Source organism: Marmota monax, unplaced genomic scaffold (genome assembly GCF_021218885.2).
Source record: "Marmota monax isolate L192 unplaced genomic scaffold, Marmota_monax_Labrador192_F-V1.1 WCK01_AAM20220418_F8-fsc00355, whole genome shotgun sequence".
Lineage (NCBI taxonomy): Eukaryota > Metazoa > Chordata > Mammalia > Rodentia > Sciuridae > Marmota > Marmota monax.
Window position 1 is genome coordinate 189,383 of NW_026694765.1, and position 20,044 is coordinate 209,426.

The 20,044-nt window shown below is 37.1% G+C and overlaps 1 protein-coding gene across 1 annotated transcript in view; it reads left to right on the forward strand.

Annotated features, from left to right (window-relative positions):
- Positions 1-20,044, forward strand: part of Rhag (Rh associated glycoprotein) — a 27,047-nt gene continuing 7,003 nt past the window's right edge. The window contains exons 1-5 of the mRNA XM_046425115.2: positions 1-194; positions 13,599-13,782; positions 14,914-15,064; positions 17,085-17,232; positions 17,491-17,657. Coding sequence (XP_046281071.1) covers positions 38-194; positions 13,599-13,782; positions 14,914-15,064; positions 17,085-17,232; positions 17,491-17,657 — 807 coding nt within the window. The 5' untranslated portion in view covers positions 1-37. The remainder of the gene's footprint in view (positions 195-13,598; positions 13,783-14,913; positions 15,065-17,084; positions 17,233-17,490; positions 17,658-20,044) is intronic.

A 20,044-nucleotide genomic window follows, 5' to 3' on the forward strand; every position in this document is an offset into this window, starting at 1 on the left:
TGAAAGCCTCAGTGTGTCTCTGTCCTTTGCCACAAACATGAGGTTCAGTTTTCCTCTCATGGCCTTAGGCCTGGAGGTGGCTATGATTGTTTTATTTGGATTATTTGCAGAGTATGAGACGGATCATGGTATGATATACCAACCCAATACCACCCAGATAACAGAATCGGAGAGATTCTTCCAGTTATATCCTCGTGAGTAGGCAATTTACTTCATATTATTTGTTTTGGGGTTCTTTGAGTTCTCAGAATGTGAAATCTTTGAATACTATAATACTGTAAGCTCTTGAGCTCCTTGTAGAATATGGGACAGTTGCAAGTGCTGAGAGTATTGTGCCTATCTCCTGGGGCACTTGATCTTCTTCTCTCCATGATTATGATGTTTGTTAGAATCTGTGTCTATTCAAGTGTCAGAACAAGAAGCTGAAAATTAAAATAATTGGTCAATTTTTGTGTTGCTTACCACTGCCAGATGACTGTCTTTGTCCCTTGAATTGGCTACTCTTTCCATAAATAATAAAAATATTAAACCCCCTCACTATGACCACAAAGAGTTGAAGATAACTTTGTAGGAGAGAGAATGGAAACAAAATGGAGTGATAAGAAAGGGATTCTGGGCCCCAGGTAGAGTCCTAAGGTGTGAGAAAGGGTATTTAAGATGACAGAGGAAATTTCTGAAATTCAATTGAAGGGGATACACAAGGTTTTATAATATTTGAAAGAAAGGCATTTTGTTCCTTTGAGATGAAAAGGAAATTGTGAACACCTGACACATGATAAAAGCAGAATCCTTCTCTGGTAATAGTGACTGAGGAGAAATTGGGTTTCAAGCATGAAGGGGCAGGCTATGAAACAGTTAACAATGGTAGCTACACTTCACTCAGTGCTTATTATGAGCCATACATACTCATTAGCTTGCTGACCAGAAAGGGAAATTATAGTCATTATTACACAGATGGTTTATTTTTTAAATAAGGTTCAAGTAATTTAAATTTTAATTATTTAAATTGGTAGCAAAGCTTATTATAATTTATAGTGTGTTTAAGCTGTTTAAAAACAATACCTGTGTTTTCATTCCTATGTTTTCTGAAGGAATTAATAACATGGGGAGTCCCGTGTAGAAATCAGGACCTAGAGTGACTTAGAAAAAATACAAAATTGAAAGTTAAGAGTATGTTAGGACCATAGGTCAGAGACTCAGACTGTAAATCTAGTTCCCCTTACACTGTGTAGATAACTAAGAGGGCTCTTGACTAAATAAACTTTATAATTTTCAGGTTAAAGAGCAATAGAAAAAAATCAGAATCATGCTCAACTCTGTATGCTTAGGTATATTTTATTTATTCATTCATTTATTCATTAGATAAATATATTAAGTATCAAATATGTGCTCTAGCAAATTTATTAAAAGAGAAAAGAAATACAGTACCTTAATTGTAAAATCCCACTGGCTAGAACAGATAGCAAAAACATGAAATAAAATATAATAAGCAAAATGCCAAAAATATGATCTAAGATTGTTATTCAAATAAAATTATATTGAAACCTTAATAATTTTTGTCACACAAACTAAACTTTCTAAGTCCCAAGTCTAATCTCCTAAGTGACATTTTAATTCAGAATTTGAAATAAAAGATAATGCTAAGTGAAGCTAGACAATCCCAAAAAAACAAATGCCAAATATTTTCTCTGATATAAGGAGGCTGATTCATTGTGGGATAGGGAAAGGGAGCATGGGAGGAATAGATGAACTCTAGATAGGGCAGAGGGGTGGGAGGGAAAAGGAGCCAGTATGGGGTTATAAATGATGGTGGAATGTGATTGTCATTATTATCCAAAGTACATGTATGAAGACAGGAATTGGTGTGAATATACTTTGTATACAACCAGAGATATGAAAAATTGTGCTCTATATGTGTAATATGAATTGTAATGCATTTCACTGTAATATATTAATTTTAAAAAGACCAATGATTAAAAAAAAGTTACCAAATTAAAGGGAAGTTACTAAAGATCTCAAGATCTGTCGTTCAGCATGTTTATGATAATGGATACTATATTGCAAGCTTATAATTTACTAGGAGAATAAATCTGTAATCTTCTGACTATATACACTTACACATACTTGCAGTGGTAACTATGTAGATGTCATGGACATGTTGATTAGCTTTATTATGATGATCATTTCACAATGTACATACACATCAAAATGTACAAGGTACACTTTAAATATATGTAATGTTTATAATAATGTTTATATATCAATTATATCTTAAAACAGTTGTTTTACACATATATTCTAACAGTCACAACTCTATTACTTGTAGGGAATATATAAATTCCTTCATTTTATAATTTGTTAAGAAAATAGTTATTAAGTTCTTACTTCTTGTCAAGAATTTTTAAGGCTTTAGGTCCTAGGCAGTGACTAAAACAGGCAAAATGGGCAAAACCCATACTGTTATGAAATATAGTTCCCATGGGGCAAAGGTGTGTGTGTGTGTGCGTGTGTGTGTGTACGCGCATGCACGCATGCACACACAATTGAAGGGTCATAAAATGCCTTGGCTATAAATGAAACAGGATTAGGAAAACTAATGCAGCAGGACAGGGATGTCTTTTCAACCTTTCTCATCCAGGGTAATATGAGAGATCTAAGTCCTAATATTCTTGAATGCAATTAATTAAATTGTCTCCTGTGCATCTGGAATGATACTCATATGAGAAAAAATGAATTTGCATGCACATTTATATATGTAGATGTACACATTTAGATGGTAGTAAGATGCCACAAAGTAAAATTTTCACAAGGCAGCCTTCATCCATTCAAAATGCTGCTCATTTTCTCATCTATACACATCACTCTGCTGTAAGAGTGACTCCCAAGACCTAAAATCCTAGATCATTCTAATATTTTAGCTCAGCTACATGCACTAACCTTGTTTAACATATCTTGTAGAATAGTCTGAGAAACTACATGATTGTGGTTCAACATATATTTTTCCTACATTTGAAACAATTATACAAAGTTTATGTAACAGCATAAGTCATTGGAGAACAAATTGTTAATATTCATTATTAGAAAACAATGTTCAATTCAAATCAGCAAACATTTCAGGTGACTACCTAGTGCCATGCAAGTGTTCCAAGTGCAGGGATTCAAGCATAGTGAGAAAGCTCCTTTTATGTCTTAAGAAATCCAATGTATTACAATAGTTCTCAGTTGCAGGTTGGTGAAAGTTTGGGTTGGTTTTTTTTTTTTTTTTTTTGCAAATATGTATAATTACTTATATTTTACTTGCTTTAAAGTGGATACCAATTTGTTCTCCCTAACCCTGCCAACTTATATTCTGCTATGCTTCTTTGAATAGAAGAAAAGAAACAGTGTTATGTGACCCTTGATTTGCACACATTCCTATGCACAACTGTGGAAGTGTGATATAATCTGAATATCATGCTTCATGTTATGAATGACCTCTGAGATACTCACTTGAGAAGCTAGCTATGTCCTTTGGCTTCTGTGTACCTGCAAAAGTGTTGATCATTCTGTTGAGTCAAAGAATTTGACAAGAACTGAAGCCTGAGTTAATCTTTACTAACACATAAACAAATCAGAGAAAACTAGACCTGAAAGAGAAGGCCCTTTGAAGATCCTTTACATCCTATTAGAAACTGCACAAATGTTGGGTCATTAGTATGTAAGGGACATTAAAACCATGTCAGTGATCTATTCATACTCTTGTTACGCTAAAATCCCTTGGTATATTCATTCACTTTCAGTGGATCATGTACCTATGTGTAATTTTGTAATATTGTTCATTGTTGATTTGAAACCTATTGACTCACTGAGTTATACAGATCTTCCATGTGTTAACACATTGCATTACAAAATGTCAAAAAAAAGTATTTGTTAATACCACCAACAATCTCACCAGAAAAGTATTAAGAAGTAAATAACAGAAACTTGATAAGCTTGTAGTGACAAATTTTTTTGAAATTCAAATTTTTTAAAAACTCAGAAGATTTCATGGCAACAAATACTGTCAATTATTTTAAATGATTGGCAATTTCATTTCATCCATTTTGTAAAAAGTATCTGACAAATACCCAAATCTGAAATCATTTTTCCACATTTTTATTGGTATATTATAATAATACATAATAGTGAAATTTGTTGTTACATATTCATAAATAAAGATAACATAAAAGTGAAATTTGGTCAGTATTGGCCCCCAGTATTTCTCCTTCTCCTCCTCTCCTCCTTCCCCTGGTTCCTTTTCTCTACTGTACAGATCTCCCTTCAATTCTCATGAGATCCCCCATCTTTATTTCCTTTTTCCTCTCTAGCTTCCACATATGAGAAAAACACACAACTCTTATCTTTCTGAGTTTGGCTTATTTAATTTATATGTCAATCTTTCTTTCAAGTAACAATGGAATTCCTTAGAAAAGATTCTCAATCAGCAACACAATTCACAATAGTCAAGCTATGGAACCAACCTAGGTGCCCTTCAACAAAAGAATGGATAAAGAAAATATGGTGTATATATACACAGTGGAGTATTACTCAGTCATTTAAAAAAAATCACATTATGGCATTTGCCAGTAAATGGATGGAACTGGAGACTATCATCCTGAGTCAGACTCAGAATGTCAAAGGTCAAATGTATTCCCTGATATGGGAAAACTAGTCCAAAATGAGAATGAAAAGAGCAAGAGAGAAAGGGAAAAGGGGAGGGGGGATTCCATCAAAATAGAAGCAAGATCAATGGCATAGAGGAAGGGGATTGAGGGTTGAGGGGAGGGAAGAGGGACAAGATAAGAAAAGAACAGTGAAATGGATCTGACCTGACTTTCCTTTTTCCTTTTTCTACTTTTAATGTTCCTATGTACATATATGAATATGTCACAGTAAATTGCACAGTCATGGAATATATATCCACAAGGCACTAAAGACACTAACTTAAAAAAAACTAATAATAAATACCTGAAAGATCCATAGAATAAAAAAGAAAGGTAACAGGGTGGGAGGGGGGAGAAGAAGGGAGGGAAAGGGGAAGAATCAGGGACTAAATTAGAGCAAATTATATTCCATGCTTTTACACTTATGTCAAAATGAATCCTAATGTTATGTATAACTTAAAACAACCAATAAAAAATGCTCATTCAGTGAACAACTCAAATAAGCATAAAAGGACTTTTTTTTCTGTGATACCATTGCATTTCAGAAGGGCTATCTGTGTATTTTCATTTCATTATGCTGATTCACACAAAACAGTAAGAAGACATTTGTGGGAGGATTAGAATGAATACAATTGTTGATTTTTTTTTACTTCTTCATCAAGAAAATTCTTAAGTAAAACTTGCTTTTATTTTCCCTGCAAGTGTGTGGTGGAGACTAGCATGACTGCTATTTCAGTTTGGTGCAGCTCTTTTCATATCTGCCAAAGCCAAAGCAGTTTTACACACCATTGTTTTTCACCATGTGGAAATATCAACACAGTGAATAAGGCAAACAACATCTCAGAACTATCAGGAACATGGGAGTCGAAAGATACATGACACACAGACACAACACAGAGAATTTAAATGGATAACAAGTCAAAATATTCAGTAGAAGGGCAATTTCGTTATAGGGGCAGTAATTAATTCAAAATGATTATTTATAAGAATATTGTATATATCTGTATAATATTGTATCAATTAGTCTTGCATTTCTTTGGATGTTGTGGTAATATTGTGGTTTTTTGGAATGATGTACTTTCACTTAGGAGAGAAGTGCTTAAGTGGTTTGGGACAAAATATCACCTTACTTTTAAATGGTTTAGAAGAAGAAGTGTGTGTGTGTGTGTGTGTGTGTGTGTGTGTGTGTGTACAGAAAGGAGAGAGAAAGCAAATATAGGAAATATTAATAACTGAAAAAGTGTAGGTGAATAGGTGAAACATTCAGTGTGCATTGTACTGTCTTTTCTAAATATTTGAAATATGAGGGGGGAGGGAAGATATTACATAAAGACACTCTTCTCATAATAAACAAGAGTTCAACTTGTACATTATTTGTAGAACTGCAACTTAGTACAGACACTACAGAAATCAGTATGAATGCTCCTCAAAAAAGTAGGAATGGTACCATATGACCCTGTTATACCACTTCTTGGTATTTTTCCAAAGAATTAATGTTAGCATACTATATAATACAAACATACCCATGTTTATAGTAGTTATAGTAGCCCAGTTCACAATAGACAAATTATAAAACAAGCCTAGGTGTCCATTAAAAGATGAATGGATAAAGAATATATGATATATTATACGAAATAAGCCAGACTCAGAAAATCAAGGGTCTTGTTTCCTCTCAAGTGTGGAATTTAGGAAATAAGAGGAAAGGATCTCATTACATTAGAAAATAAAACAGCAGAAAAGAGGAAGGGGATCAAAAAGAAGGGAGGAAAGGGAAAGAGGAAATGCTTGGGAGTGAAATCAACCAAGTTATGTTATGTCATGTACAAATATAATCACATTGAATCCCACTGTTATGTATAATTATAGCACACTAACTAAAAAATACATAGAAGGGCTGGGGTTTTGGCTAAGAGGTAGAGTGCTCACTTAGCATGTGTGAGGCACTGACACCACATTAAGTAAAATAAAGACATTGTGTCTACCTATAACTACAAAATTATATATATATATATATATATATATATATATATATATATATATATATATACACACACACATATATATATGCATATATATATGAGAATAGTAGAATAAAGGAAGGAGATGGGGAGGAGAAAGAGAAGAGAAAAAAATAAAGTACTGAGGAACAAAATTAATCAAATTATGTGCATGCATATGTCATCATGAAGCCCACTATTGTGTACAATTATAATATACCAATAGAAACTTTTTTTACAAAGGAAAAGATGACCTCAGAATGTTGAGGGCCACAGTCAAGTCAGGATGACACATGGCATTTTTGCCAGAAGTAGTAGTTGAGAGGTGATGCCAGTGAGTTCTCGCGGAGTTCCTGTTGAGTTCCAGTTGAGCTCTTGGGGGGATTCCCAGAGAGTTCCCATTGGTTGGGGAAGTGCCAGAGGAGGGATATTTCCGGCTGCTGGTTCCTGGACGAGCCGCGTGGCATTTGGGAGGAGTTCCCGGGAGCGTGTGTGGAGTGTGCTGGTGGAGTTCAGAAATAAAGTTTGTTCCTGCTTCAGTGGCTCGTGATTTGTGCCCAGCCAGACTGCAGCATCAGAATACAACCCTACTGACTCAAATGACTGAGACTCACAAGGCCAAAATCCTGCATGTACAGCAAACTTACTTTTGCCAGCCCCCAAGCCACTAAAATAAGAAAAAATAAAGTCAATGAGCCTCTAATTGGAAAGAAGCTTTGACATTTTCACCAGAAGACCTACAAACACATTTTATGAATAAAAGCCTTATGGTCTCAATTAGAGAAATTTCCAGTGGTCCTCACCTGTGACCCCTTTATTCAGGGATAGCTAAGGCATTTCCTGAAAAGCTGCAAGTGCCAGGATTTTTGCACAAGCTATCTGATGATTCCTACCTGCAGACTTCCATTCACTTTCTCCTGAAAATGTCTCACTGAATATGCTACTTCTGTGGTTTGTTTGAATAAATGATAAATGAGAACACAGAGCAACAAAGCAGACATATAAGCAAATTAAATGCAAGAAGAGGGATATGCAGAAAGGTGCCTAGAAGTCTTCCAGTTGTGAAGATGCTGTGTGTGGGTGGATAGAGACAATTTGTGCAGCAGACATGTATCTGAAGCAGAAGGAAAAGAGAGCTTCATTTCATTGTGTTTCTTTGGGGTGGTAGGGGATTAGAACAATGTTATGTTTTAAGCATGTGGAGTTATTGGGGCTTGCCATGCATCCTAGTGCAAGGTATATGTGGAAGTAAAATAGAAAAATTAGCAAAGTGAATTAAACTTTACTAATACAATGAAAGGGATGGTGCTGGTGAGAGTGGTGGTGGTGATGATGATGATGATAGTTGAGTCCTGGCCGGTTTGGTGTCCAAACTTAAATCCAAATCCTTTGTAGTAGCAAAGGATCATACATTTTAATTAATGATAAAACCAGTAATTAAAATGAAGCTTAATTATAATGAAACTTAATTGCATTTTTTCTAGTCCTCAGAAGAACCACTAGTATACATGTTACAAAGAAACACCTATGATGAAGTTTGGGTTTAAAGAGTTTAAGCAATTTGCCCAAGGTCAGATAGTTAGTAAAAGAAAAAGCCTAGTTGAATTCCAACCCTGGTTGTTTACCTCTAAACTTTGTGCTTTAACCACTCCACTACATTATATGGGCAGTGTTGTTTACCAGGTTGGAATTTAGGCAACATCTGTCTATAGATGTATTGTCCCCAGTAGATTTTTAAAGTATTTTCTGAACTTCACAAACATCCATAGACTTTCAAAGGGCAAGAAGATATTCTTTGTGGGATAATGAATTTACTCAATAAAACAATATGAATGATTTCATTTTCCTTATTTTGAACAAATTATACTGTTCTAATCAATTGCTAAGGATACCCATAATAAACCACTGTGAGCTTAAAGCATCGCACGCGCGTGTGTATGTGTGTGTGTTGTGTGTGAATTTTCTACACAGGCAAAAAAAGGTTTGATTATTTTATTTTTTTTAAGAGAGAGAGAGAGAGTTTTTTAATATTCATTTTTTAGTTTTTGGTGGACACAACATCTTTATTTTTTTATTTTTATGTGGTGCTAAGGATCGAACCCAGAGCCCCGCGCATGCCAGGCGAGCGCTACCGCTTGAGCCACATCCTCAGCCCAGGTTTGACTATTTTAAAATGGCTAAATTATTGTGGCCTTCCTTAAGACTGATCCTGAATGTGACAGTCTACTTAATATGTAACAATACTAAACATAAAACTTTACCAAGTATACTGTATGCACCTGAGTTTTACATGCTTATTCTGTATTTAGAATGCACTCTGTCCCCAGCACTGCAGACTCGAGGAGATAAAATAAATTCCAAGCCCTCTTGGAGACATATAAAGCAAGATTCATTTTACAAATGAGGAAACCAAGATTCGGGGAGATCCATTGATTATCCAAGGTCACATACAGCATTTAAAATTCAAATAGAGAATTGAATTGTTATTTTTTATAGCACTAACATGGGTTGCACTTAATTAAGGAGGGTGATACTTCCTTAAAATGTGAAGACACAATCATCCCAACCAGGGACATGAGAAGTCTAAGGACAATGTAGGATTCTCCACTAAGATTTTTCCACTTTTATATGTTGCAGTATCTCCACTTTCTATTTGCGATTTTCAGGAAAACATTTAGAATAAAAGCACTAGGGGGTGTGGACTCAGGAAGCAGTAAGCAATGTGAGAAGGGAGCAAGAGAAAACTAGACCCCTGGTTCCATACCCCTGTTATCCTCATTCAAAACTGTGAAACTTGCCATGTACCAGGCAGAGAATCTCAGGTACATTGAGGCAGACTTTTCTCCTTCAGTGTAAAATGTTTAAAGAAAAGCAAAGTTGTATACCATTCTGAATCCTTATAAAAGCATGATATGACTTAGATGAAGGTTTCTCAACAGCAGCACTGCTAGCATTTTGAACCTAATAGCTCCTTGTTGTGAGGGACTGTCCTGGGCATTATAGGATATGTAGCAGCATCCCTAGTCTCCAGCCTCAGGACTTCAGCTTCCCCATCCCATCCACCCCCTCACATTGTGAGAACCACAGACATCTCCAGATTCTGCCAAGTATATCCAAAGTGCTAAAACTGTCCTCTGTTAAGAATAAATAATTTAGAAAAGTCTTGAAAATCTTCAAAACTTTTTGGAAAATCTTACCAATGTGAAGATCCCTAACTAAATCCTTCTTTCCTCTACAGAAACTAGAACAAAACTAAATTTGTGGTCTCTTCCTTGTTGGCGCACAAATTCTTAAAACAGGAGTAAATTATAATACAAATAATAGATGAGGTTTGTGTGCCCTCTTGTGGTGTAATTCAGTAACAAGCATTAGATGGGGGCCGGTGGACAAAAACAAAACATTTGCACAGTTAATACAGAAAACTCCCTCCCCTTATGGAAAATGTCGGGTTTTCCATCACAGGGAGAAGGGGACAAACCTGAAGAGTAACTTCTCCTGATGTAACACAGTACAAAATTATATAAAAACAATTTTTAAAATGAGTTGGTTACTGCAAACTTTAAAATCAGTAGATTATAGAGAGAACAAGAATACTCTAAGAAATAAGAAAAGAATGTTTAGGAAAGCAACTTTGTGTAATGACAGTAACAGCGAAGTAAATGGGTAGTAGCAGAACCTTGAAACATAAAACTAAATCTGTATTTTTATAGGATCCTTATTTTTATTCCAGTCTTTTACAAGTAACTCACCTAACTTCTCTGGGCCTTAGGTTCCTAACATGAAAATCAAATTAAATAAATATTAGATGACACTTTAGACATCATATAATCCAAATCTTCTGTAGAAAAGGAGAAATGGAGTCCCAGAAAAGTTTAATAAAATCATGGTTAATAAGAGTCATGCTTATTCTCTAAATTGCCCTCCAACTTAGTCTATTATATAAAGCACATATTTACATGTAAAAGTTAAATGGCGGCTATATATAAAGAGAAATGAATATATATGGTCAACTATATTTCACAGGTTGGTTTTAGTTGACAGATGACCGTCAGTGGCTCAGGTGCAATCCCAGCTTTGGGGTTCCCTGGGTAAGTATGGGATGAGGGTCAATGCCATAATGATCAGCCCTGTGGGAGAAAGGTTTGGGCAGGAGAAGGGCTCAGCTCTTCCACAGGAGACTCTGAGGCTGGGATTGTCTATCTTCCGGTGGTCTTCTCCTGAGACAAGGGAATGCTTGTGTGAATCAGTCATGGGATACAGACCACCCTGGGGAAGAGCTGTGACCATGAGCAAAACAAGAGCATTTTCCAGAAAGAATTCAGAGTTTAGTGCTGTCATCTGGCAGCACTCTGAATAGCTGATGCAAATTGGACGTATAAGAGCTTTGATTCTGAGAGGACATCTCATTGTCTATCTAATACAGAAGGCTAGCCTGAGTGGGGTACCCTGGTCTCCCACCCTCAGAAACACTGCTTCCTGAGCCTGTGATGGAGCAGAAGAGGAGCCAAACGGACACCCCTACATGCCTTGGGAGACCAAGCAGACCTTGGTCATCTTAATACTCCCACCATGCTTGATTAAGGGAAAAATGCATGGAATCAGACCCGAATTCCAATCCTGAAACCACCTTTTATGAAACTGATTGACTTCTTATCTCAGCTTCCTCTAGGACATATTTTCTATACATGTCTTTCCTGCTATCATTTCCACTTACACCTCCATGTACAATAATTACACTAATTCAACACCTAAAATTTTCTCCCTCTGGTTTCACATTTGCTTCCAATTTAATTATTTTTTGTTCACCTACTATACTGAACTAAAGGAATTGTCAATAGTCAACAATTTTCAGTGGCAAGTTTGGTGCAAAAATATCGATTGGGTCAGAGGAGAAGGTACCAGGGATTAAACTCAGGGGCACTTGAACACTGAGCCACTCCCCCAGCCCTATTTTGTATTTTACTTAGAGACAGGATCTCGCCGAATTGATTTCACAATCTCACTGATTGAATTCACAATCCTCCTGCCTTATCCTCCACAGCTGCTGGGATTACAGACATGTGCTATGCGCCTGGCAAAAAAAAAATATATATATATATATATATCAATTTTACCTATCCAAACACATGTTTCAGTCAACTAAACTCTAGTTTCCTTGAGGGAATAGCCTGTTTCACTATATCACATTTGACCATGTGTTTCATTTGCATAATATTTACTGTATGCAAATACTTCTACATAGGTTATACCACTTAGAGTAGCCCTGTGTTATAAGGTTTGTAGCTGAAACACTGAAACTCATAGACAATAGGTGACTACTCAAGGTCACATAATCCTGAGATAGAATAGGGGAGCCTAAGCCCATGTTTCCAGAAACTAAGTCAAGTGCTCTTTCTTTAACAGGGCAGAGCTTTTATGTTTGTTTACAGCCTCATGGTTTTGTAAAGTGGTTTATAAATGTCTATAACAACATTTTCCAAATAGACTCAAATAATGATCCGGTAACACTTCCAGGGCTGGTACTATTATACCCATTTGGTAAATGGATACTCCTTATTTATTCGTTCATCCATCAGACATTAATTACTACTTCTGTTATATGCAAGGTATCTTCCCAAATTCAAGGAGAAAAAGATAAATATGTCCTAATCCCTTCAACCAAGAAACTCACAGTTTAAGTCACATATGTAATCCCACGTCTGTAATCCCAGCGACTCAGGAGGGTAATGCAGGAGGAACACAGGTTCAAGGTCAGCCTGGGAGACTTACCAAGATGCTGTCTCATAATAAAAATTAAAAAGGGCTGGGGCTCTAGTTTAGTGGCAGAGAATGCTCCTGTGTTCAAACTTTAGTACTCCAAAAAAAAATTTTTTTTTAAGAACATCATACTAAGTGAAATAAGTGAACCTCAGAAAGTCAAGGATTGATTGTTTTCTCTCATGTGCAGAAGCTAGAGAGAGAAAGAAAACATAAAGGAATCTCACAAAAATACAAAAGAGATCAGTAGAGGAAGGGAACTGAAAGAGGGAAGAGGAAAGAAAGGACATGGGTAAATGCTGGGGAACGAAATCTAACAAATTACGCTATCTGTGTATGAATATACCACAATGAATCTCATTTACATACATAACTATAATGCACTAATTGGAGTAATAAAATAATTATAATAGAAGGAAGATAAGTATAGCAAGTGGATCGGGAAAAAAAGAGGGAGAAAGGGAGGGAAAGGGAAGGTATTGGGAAATGAGATCGATCAAATTATTATTATGTGAACATAAAAATAAGGTATAATAAATCCCACTTTTTATTTTTCCATATTTTTAGTGTTTCACTATAATTATACACAATGGTGGTATTATATATAATTATAATATACCCATTAAAATATTTTTAAATAAGATTATAATCCAGTGTAGGAGATAAATACCTCATGGACTAGTTAACCATTACAGTATAATGTATGCAAGATAAATGCTAATGCAACTTGGCAAACAAAAAAACTGAGGTGTAGAAAGAAACTGTGTAAATAACAAGAAGAAATATTAATTTTTTCTGGAGTATTGGGAAAGTCTTTCTAGAGGGTGTAATATTTATAGTGTGCTTTGGAAAGCTTTTCTTGGGTACAAAATCTCACACACACAAAAAAAAAAATCTTGGAAAATCTTTAGGGAGAGAATGAAAATCACATTGGTATTATAGTTTGTAGTTTTCTAAGAAAAAATTCAAATTGTGCATAACTTGTCAAAGTCTTGTGGCTGGTAAGTAGCCAAGTTGGCTTTGGAACCAGCCTTTTGCCTCCCAGTTGATGCTCTCCTCTTGTAAGGTTTTATGTAAAGGTTGATTTAATAAGTGCTATGTACTACGATACAACATGTTCTTTGTACTCCCCTCATGAAGACTGTCCTCTGTTCTTTTTCAGTATTCCAAGATGTGCATGTAATGATATTTGTTGGGTTTGGCTTCCTCATGACCTTTCTGAAAAAATATGGCTTCAGCGGTGTGGGTATCAACCTATTTGTCGCTGCTCTGGGCCTCCAATGGGGCATTATTATACAAGGGATCCTGCACAGCCATGGAGAGAAAATTCAGATTGGAATCAAAAAGTGAGTATCTTGGCTATGGTCTGAATGTTTTTGCCTCCTCCCCACCAAATTCATCTGATGAAATCTTAACCCCTAAAGTGATAGTAGGAGGTGGGTTCTGTGGGAGGTGATTGGTTCAGGAGGGTAGAATTTCCATAAAGGTAGATGCCTTTAAAAAAGAAGCCCAGGGGCTGGGATTGTGGCTCAGTAGTAGAGCGCTCGCCTAGCACAGGCGGGACCCGGGTTTGATCCTCAGCACCACATAAAAATAAGGGCATTGTGTTGTGTCCATCTACACCTAAAAGTATAATAAATATATTTTTTTAAAAAAAGAAGCCCAAGAGAAAATCTTCTCCCTTTCCATAATGTCAGGACACAGGTGGAAGTAACATCTATGAACCAGAAAGCAAGCCCTCACCAGACACTGAATCTGTCAGCATCTTGATCTTGTTCTTCTAAGCCTCCAGAATTATGAGAAATGAATTTCTGTTGCTTATAAGTTACCCAATTTATGGTATTTCATTCTAGCAACCAAAGAATAGTAAGACAATCCTTTATTTTTCAACCACTGTGTTTTCAGATCAGTTGTTTCTCTGGTTCATTGTCACTCTGTCTCTAAATTATCTGGCAAATTGTCTCTTTAGGCAACAGAAGAGTATTGAAATCTGAGGGTCCAAATCAGTGTCTTGCTCTACTGAGCTGAGTCATCCATTCATGTCTATAACATCTCTGGTTTAAAATGAGAAATCCCCATTCATAAAAATAATTGTCCCTTTCATCTCAGCTATGAGTAACAAAAATCTGTCATTAGATTTTTTTTTGAAGATTTTTTTTAGATGCAATTATGTATTCTTGTTGTGAGACTATCAGTAATTGCTCGAGGAAATAATTCTGTTTTCAGATCAACAAAACTAAAGTACTCTAAATGAGATAAAGGAAAAAGTGAGTTAAAACAAAGAAAAGTGAGGGCAACTGAAGAGTACATGGGCGAAAGGAGGTGGGGGAGGAAGTGGCAGTAAGAGTGGTCCTGGGAGGAATGCAGGATGAATGGAGAGGGGCTTGTGCCCAGCAAGGGTGGTGCTGTAGCTCCACCTTAGGACTCACATACATTTTGTATGGACTACTTTTCAATTGATTCTTTCTTTCCCTCAGCATAATAAATGCAGACTTCAGTACAGCCACTGTTCTGATTTCTTTTGGAGCTGTCCTAGGAAAAACAAGTCCCATCCAAATGCTCATCATGACAATTTTAGAAATTGCTGCCTTTGCTGGCAATGAATATCTGGTTGGTGAGATATTTCAGGTAAGGATTAAAGTGTTTATACTTGGCTAGCTCTAGCCAAGAGCTCTGACCTCTGCAAGTATTGGGTAGCCTCTCTATTGCTGGGGCAAACCTCAATGACAGGTGATAGCACAGCAGTGACGATAGCCATGGCTTACTGAGTGATGTTGTAAACGAGGGTTTCTATACACCATCTCACCCCATCCTCACAACAGCGTAAGGCAATATAGCTGTTGTGACCATTTACACACAATAAAACTGATGACCAAGCCAGGCACAGGGGCACACGCCTGTAATCCCAGGAGCTCAGGAGGCTGAGGAAGGAGGATCACAAGTTCAAAGCCTCTGCAAAAGCAAGGCACTAAACTCGCTTAGTGAGACCCTGTCTAAATAAAATACAAAATAGGCCTAGGATGTGGCTCAGTGGCCAAGTGCTCCTGAGTTCAACCTCTAGTACCCAAAAATAAAATAAAATGATGACCACAGATGCTAAATCCCACCTTTCTGGGATTGAAACTCACTGTTTTCTAACTCCGTGACTCTTTTTATTACACTTTGTTGCTTATCAAATGATTAACTCCTATTCATATTTCAAACATAAGAGAATAGCCTATAAAAAGCCTTATACAAGCTATTGTTAAGGTCTTGATCAAATTTCTTTCTCTCCATGAAAATTTCATTGATTTCCCCAAGGTTTAGAAACAGATTATTTTCTTATTTTGTTTGTACATCTATTGAACATTTCATGCAATTTTAAATATTTGAATTTCCCAGGTATTGGTGATTCACTGAGAAACAAAATAGTTGAGGCTCCTCTCTTAATAGAACTTAAAATCTAGTGAAGGAGACAAAAATCAAACAAATAATTACACATCCATCCCACCTGCCATAGGCACAAGAAATAAGGAGTAGGGTGAGGGGACATAAGAAAGTACTTAATTTAGATTGTAGAGTCAAGGAGGGGCTTCTCTGAGGAAGTGACAGTTAAGCTGGACCTGAAGGGGAGGTGAGAGTTTCTCAAGTAACTAGTAGGGAGAAATGTACTATAAGCCAAGGTAACAGTAAGTACAGAGCCTCAAACTGGTATTGAGGAATCCAAGGGAAACCTCTAGTTAAAGCAAAGGGAGCAGGGCTCAGTGGCACACACCTATTATCCCAGTGGCTCAGGAGGCTGAGACAGAAGGATCTCGATTTCAAAGCCAGTCTCAGCAATGGTGAAGCATTAAGCAACTTAGTGAGATCCTATCTCTAAATAAAATACAAAATAGGGCTGGGGATGTGACTCAGTGGTTGAGTGCCCCTGAGTTCAACACCCCCGGTACCCTAAAAAATAAAGATAAAGCAAGGGGAAAGGTTTGGCTGGTACAAATGAAGCCTCCAAGTTAAGAAAATCAGATTAATCAAAGACCCTGCAGACGTTTGGTGGCTCCAGCAGGAGAAACAGAACAGTTTCTTTTGCCCAAAGTAACGTGGGCTTTTAAAGAGAGACACAGACTCATGTGATATTTGTAAAGTCCAAGTAGGATTAATTGCGGCCTCCTACTCTCCTGAAACCACCAGGTGAAGCTTAGGAAGGTTTCCCAACTGGGAGGGGACCCAGTGTTGTCTGGAGGCTGGAGGTTGACAGAAAGGTCAGAGGTGCTATGAGGACACCTGGAATCATTCCAGCCACGTATGGCTCTTCAGGGGAACGAGATCCATCCATGTCCAGTCAAAGATGGACACATCCAGAATAATCTTTTTACTTCCCCTCAACCCAATTTGAAAATCTTTAATTTGTATTTTTCTCCTGACTGAATAAATGCTGGAGCAACCAAGTCGGCGTGGCACTCTGCTTTGCTCTAGAGGCAGGAAATGCAGAAAACTGGGTCACACTGATGTCACGTCTCAAGAGGAAACTAAAACATGTTCTTTCAAGTCAGTCTGTCTCTCTCCCCCTACTATTAGTTTATTATATAACTAGTGTGACAGTCCTTTCGTTGACATCTGTAGTGAGTTTGATTTCACCTCTATTTATGTGCATGCCATTTTTCCCCCTTAGGCCACTGATATTGGGGCATCAATGACCATCCACGCCTTTGGGGCCTACTTTGGCTTGGCTGTAGCAGGCATCTTATATCGATCTGGCCTGAGAAAGGGGCATAGGAATGAAGAGTCCACGTACTACTCAGACATGTTTGCAATGATTGGTGAGTGGGGATGAATTTGGCTGATTTTTGTCTTTTTGGTCAGGCATGCAGGAAAGTTACTTCAATATGGTTGCAAAGATGCTTAAAAAGGAACCTCCTTTGAAGACGACTCTGTTTATGCTGCCTCAATGCTCCTCTTTTCTCCTAAATCTAGATAACTAAGCCTAAAATTAGAAACAATGTCAGTGACCTCAGCAAACTGCCTCCTTTGTATGGTCTTCCCCATTCAGAACTAATAGTCCCTCGTATGATTTGCAGGGACTATTTTTCTATGGATATTTTGGCCCAGCTTTAATTCAGCCATTGCAGAACCTGGAGAGGAACAGAATAGGGCCATCGTCAACACTTACTTCTCTCTTGCTGCCTGTGTGCTCACAGCCTTTGCCTTATCCAGCCTTGTCACACATGGAGGCAAGCTCAATATGGTGAGTGCCCTGTCAACCCCCGTGCAAATTTCACTCAGTGAAGCTCGCAGTTGCTCCAATAAGTCAGTCATTCCTGCCTTACTGCTGAGCTACCAGGACAAACCACAAAACCACACACACCTTGGAGAATGTTTTAAAGAAAAGTAATAACGTTTATTCATTCATTCATCAAATGTGTACTCTGACAAATTCAGGTGTTCTCAAGAGATTTACAGTCTATAGGAAAGGTACTTGATAAAAATCAAAGCTTTAAAGTATACTTCTTTCATAATAGACCTAACTGTTCCAAAGTTCTTAAAAAAAACTTCTTTAAATACAAGACCTGTCAAAGAGAAAAAAAAAAAAAAAAAAAAGAATAACAATGGCATATGTTTATTGGATATTCCTGACTAAATATTCCTCTCAAAGAAATAACTACTAAATGCATTGTGGGATCCTGAATAGGATTCTGGAAAAGAAAAGGACCTTAGTACGAATAATAGTGAAAATCAAATAGGATCTTTAATTATTAACTCAGTGCTAATTTCATTTTTCTATAGTCATGTAAGATGTTAACACAAGGGAGATGAGTGAGGTATGTAAGGAAAATGCCTACAGTATTTTTGCAACTTTAACGTGTATAGAACTAGTTCAAAAGAATATACTGTTGGGCTGGGGATGTGACTCAAGTGGTAATGTGCTCGCCTGGCATGCTTGAGGCGCTGGGTTCAATCCTCAGCACCACATAAAATAAATATGTTGTGTCAGCTGAAAACTGAAAAACAAATATTTTTTAAAATTCTCTCTCTTTCCCTCCTTTCCCTCTCTCTCTCTCTTCTCTCTCCCATATATATATAGTTTAAAATGCACCCTATCTGGTATTTTGAGCTTCTTGCTAGTGAAGCTAAAGAAAAAGTAGTATAACATGGAACATGATGGCAGGTGGGTTCTTTGTCTTACGCATTTGAAGAATAAAATCCACAGACACAAGGATTAAAGCAAAGTAATAGGATTTATTAGTATAATAGAAAGCAGAGCCCTCCAAAACAGGAGGAATCCTGATAGAGATGATAATGGGCATCCACTGTCTAGGAGTTTTTGTGGGCTTCATCTGTCCCTATGGTTGGTGGGATAGAGGACTCAGAAAGGATCAACTCTCTCTATTTTGTCTTCCTCAACAAATCTGAGGAGTGTAGTTTTTCAAGCCTTTATTAACATAAGGATGGGGGTGAGGTTTCGTTGGCAAAAGAGGTAGTGCTTTAGAGATTGTGTAGCTGGCCATTGCTAGGGTTGGGAGTAGGAGTAACTAAGGAAGAGCTGTTGCAATTGAAGTTGTCAGCAGCAGTGACAGGGTGTTCCCCAGACCCAATGTCACTTTCAGGATGTCAAGGTCTCATTCCCTCTTTCCCTTCTCCAAGGCCCTTATCCTATCTGCCTATGGATGGTCTACCTTCCTTCCTCATTAGCCTGGGGAGGAAAAGGGTATTAGAATTTATTTTTTAAAGCATGAATTAAGTCATGTAGTTCAATTCTTTACAAACCCTAAGCAATTAGAAACCATGAGAAGAAAAAACATCACACATTTACAGCTCACTGTAAAACATACAGATAATCTTGGGGATATAGATCAGTGACAGAGCGCCCTCGTGTGCACAAATCCTAGCATTCAATCCCCAGTACCACCAAAACAAACAAACAAAAGAATACCCCTAACTTGAGAGGCTGAGGCAGGAGTATCACAAGTTCAAGGACATCCTCAGCAACTAAGAGAAATCCTAAGCAACTTAGTGAGCCCTGTCTCAAAATTGTAAAATAAATAAATAAAAATGCCTGGGGATGTGGTTCTGTGGTTAGGCATTCCTAAATCAATTCCCAGTACCAAATAAATAAATAAATAAATAAATAAATAAATATCCGGATAATCTCTTTTCCTCAGGCAAATGACTAGATTGTGGTTTAGGAGGAATCCTAATAAGGAGAAACTGATTCCCCTCTCTGCATCCCCAAATGTTCTCAGTACAGTGTTACTTGCAAATGCTGTTGTCTTTCCAATGTAATGTGTACATTTCCATGTTTCTACAATGAATATTGAATGTTTGAATATTGGCACATTGCAGCCACAGTACTCTTTTGGATTGAGATAAACACAGATGTTTTCCAAAATCTGCATAAATAGGCAAAACACTGCTAGAATATTTGCTTTACACTCTATGTACCCTATCTCCCTCTACAAATTATTTTGGTTTTCTCACATCCCTCCCACCTCTGGTCCCCTCTGCTACCAAAGGACCCTGGAAAGATCAAATGTAGAAGACTTAAGAAAAAGTCTGTAGTTACCTCTTTTATTTTTAACATGAATCATGTTATTTTTGTGGTTTCTGTTTTAATCTTTTACACATATGATTCTC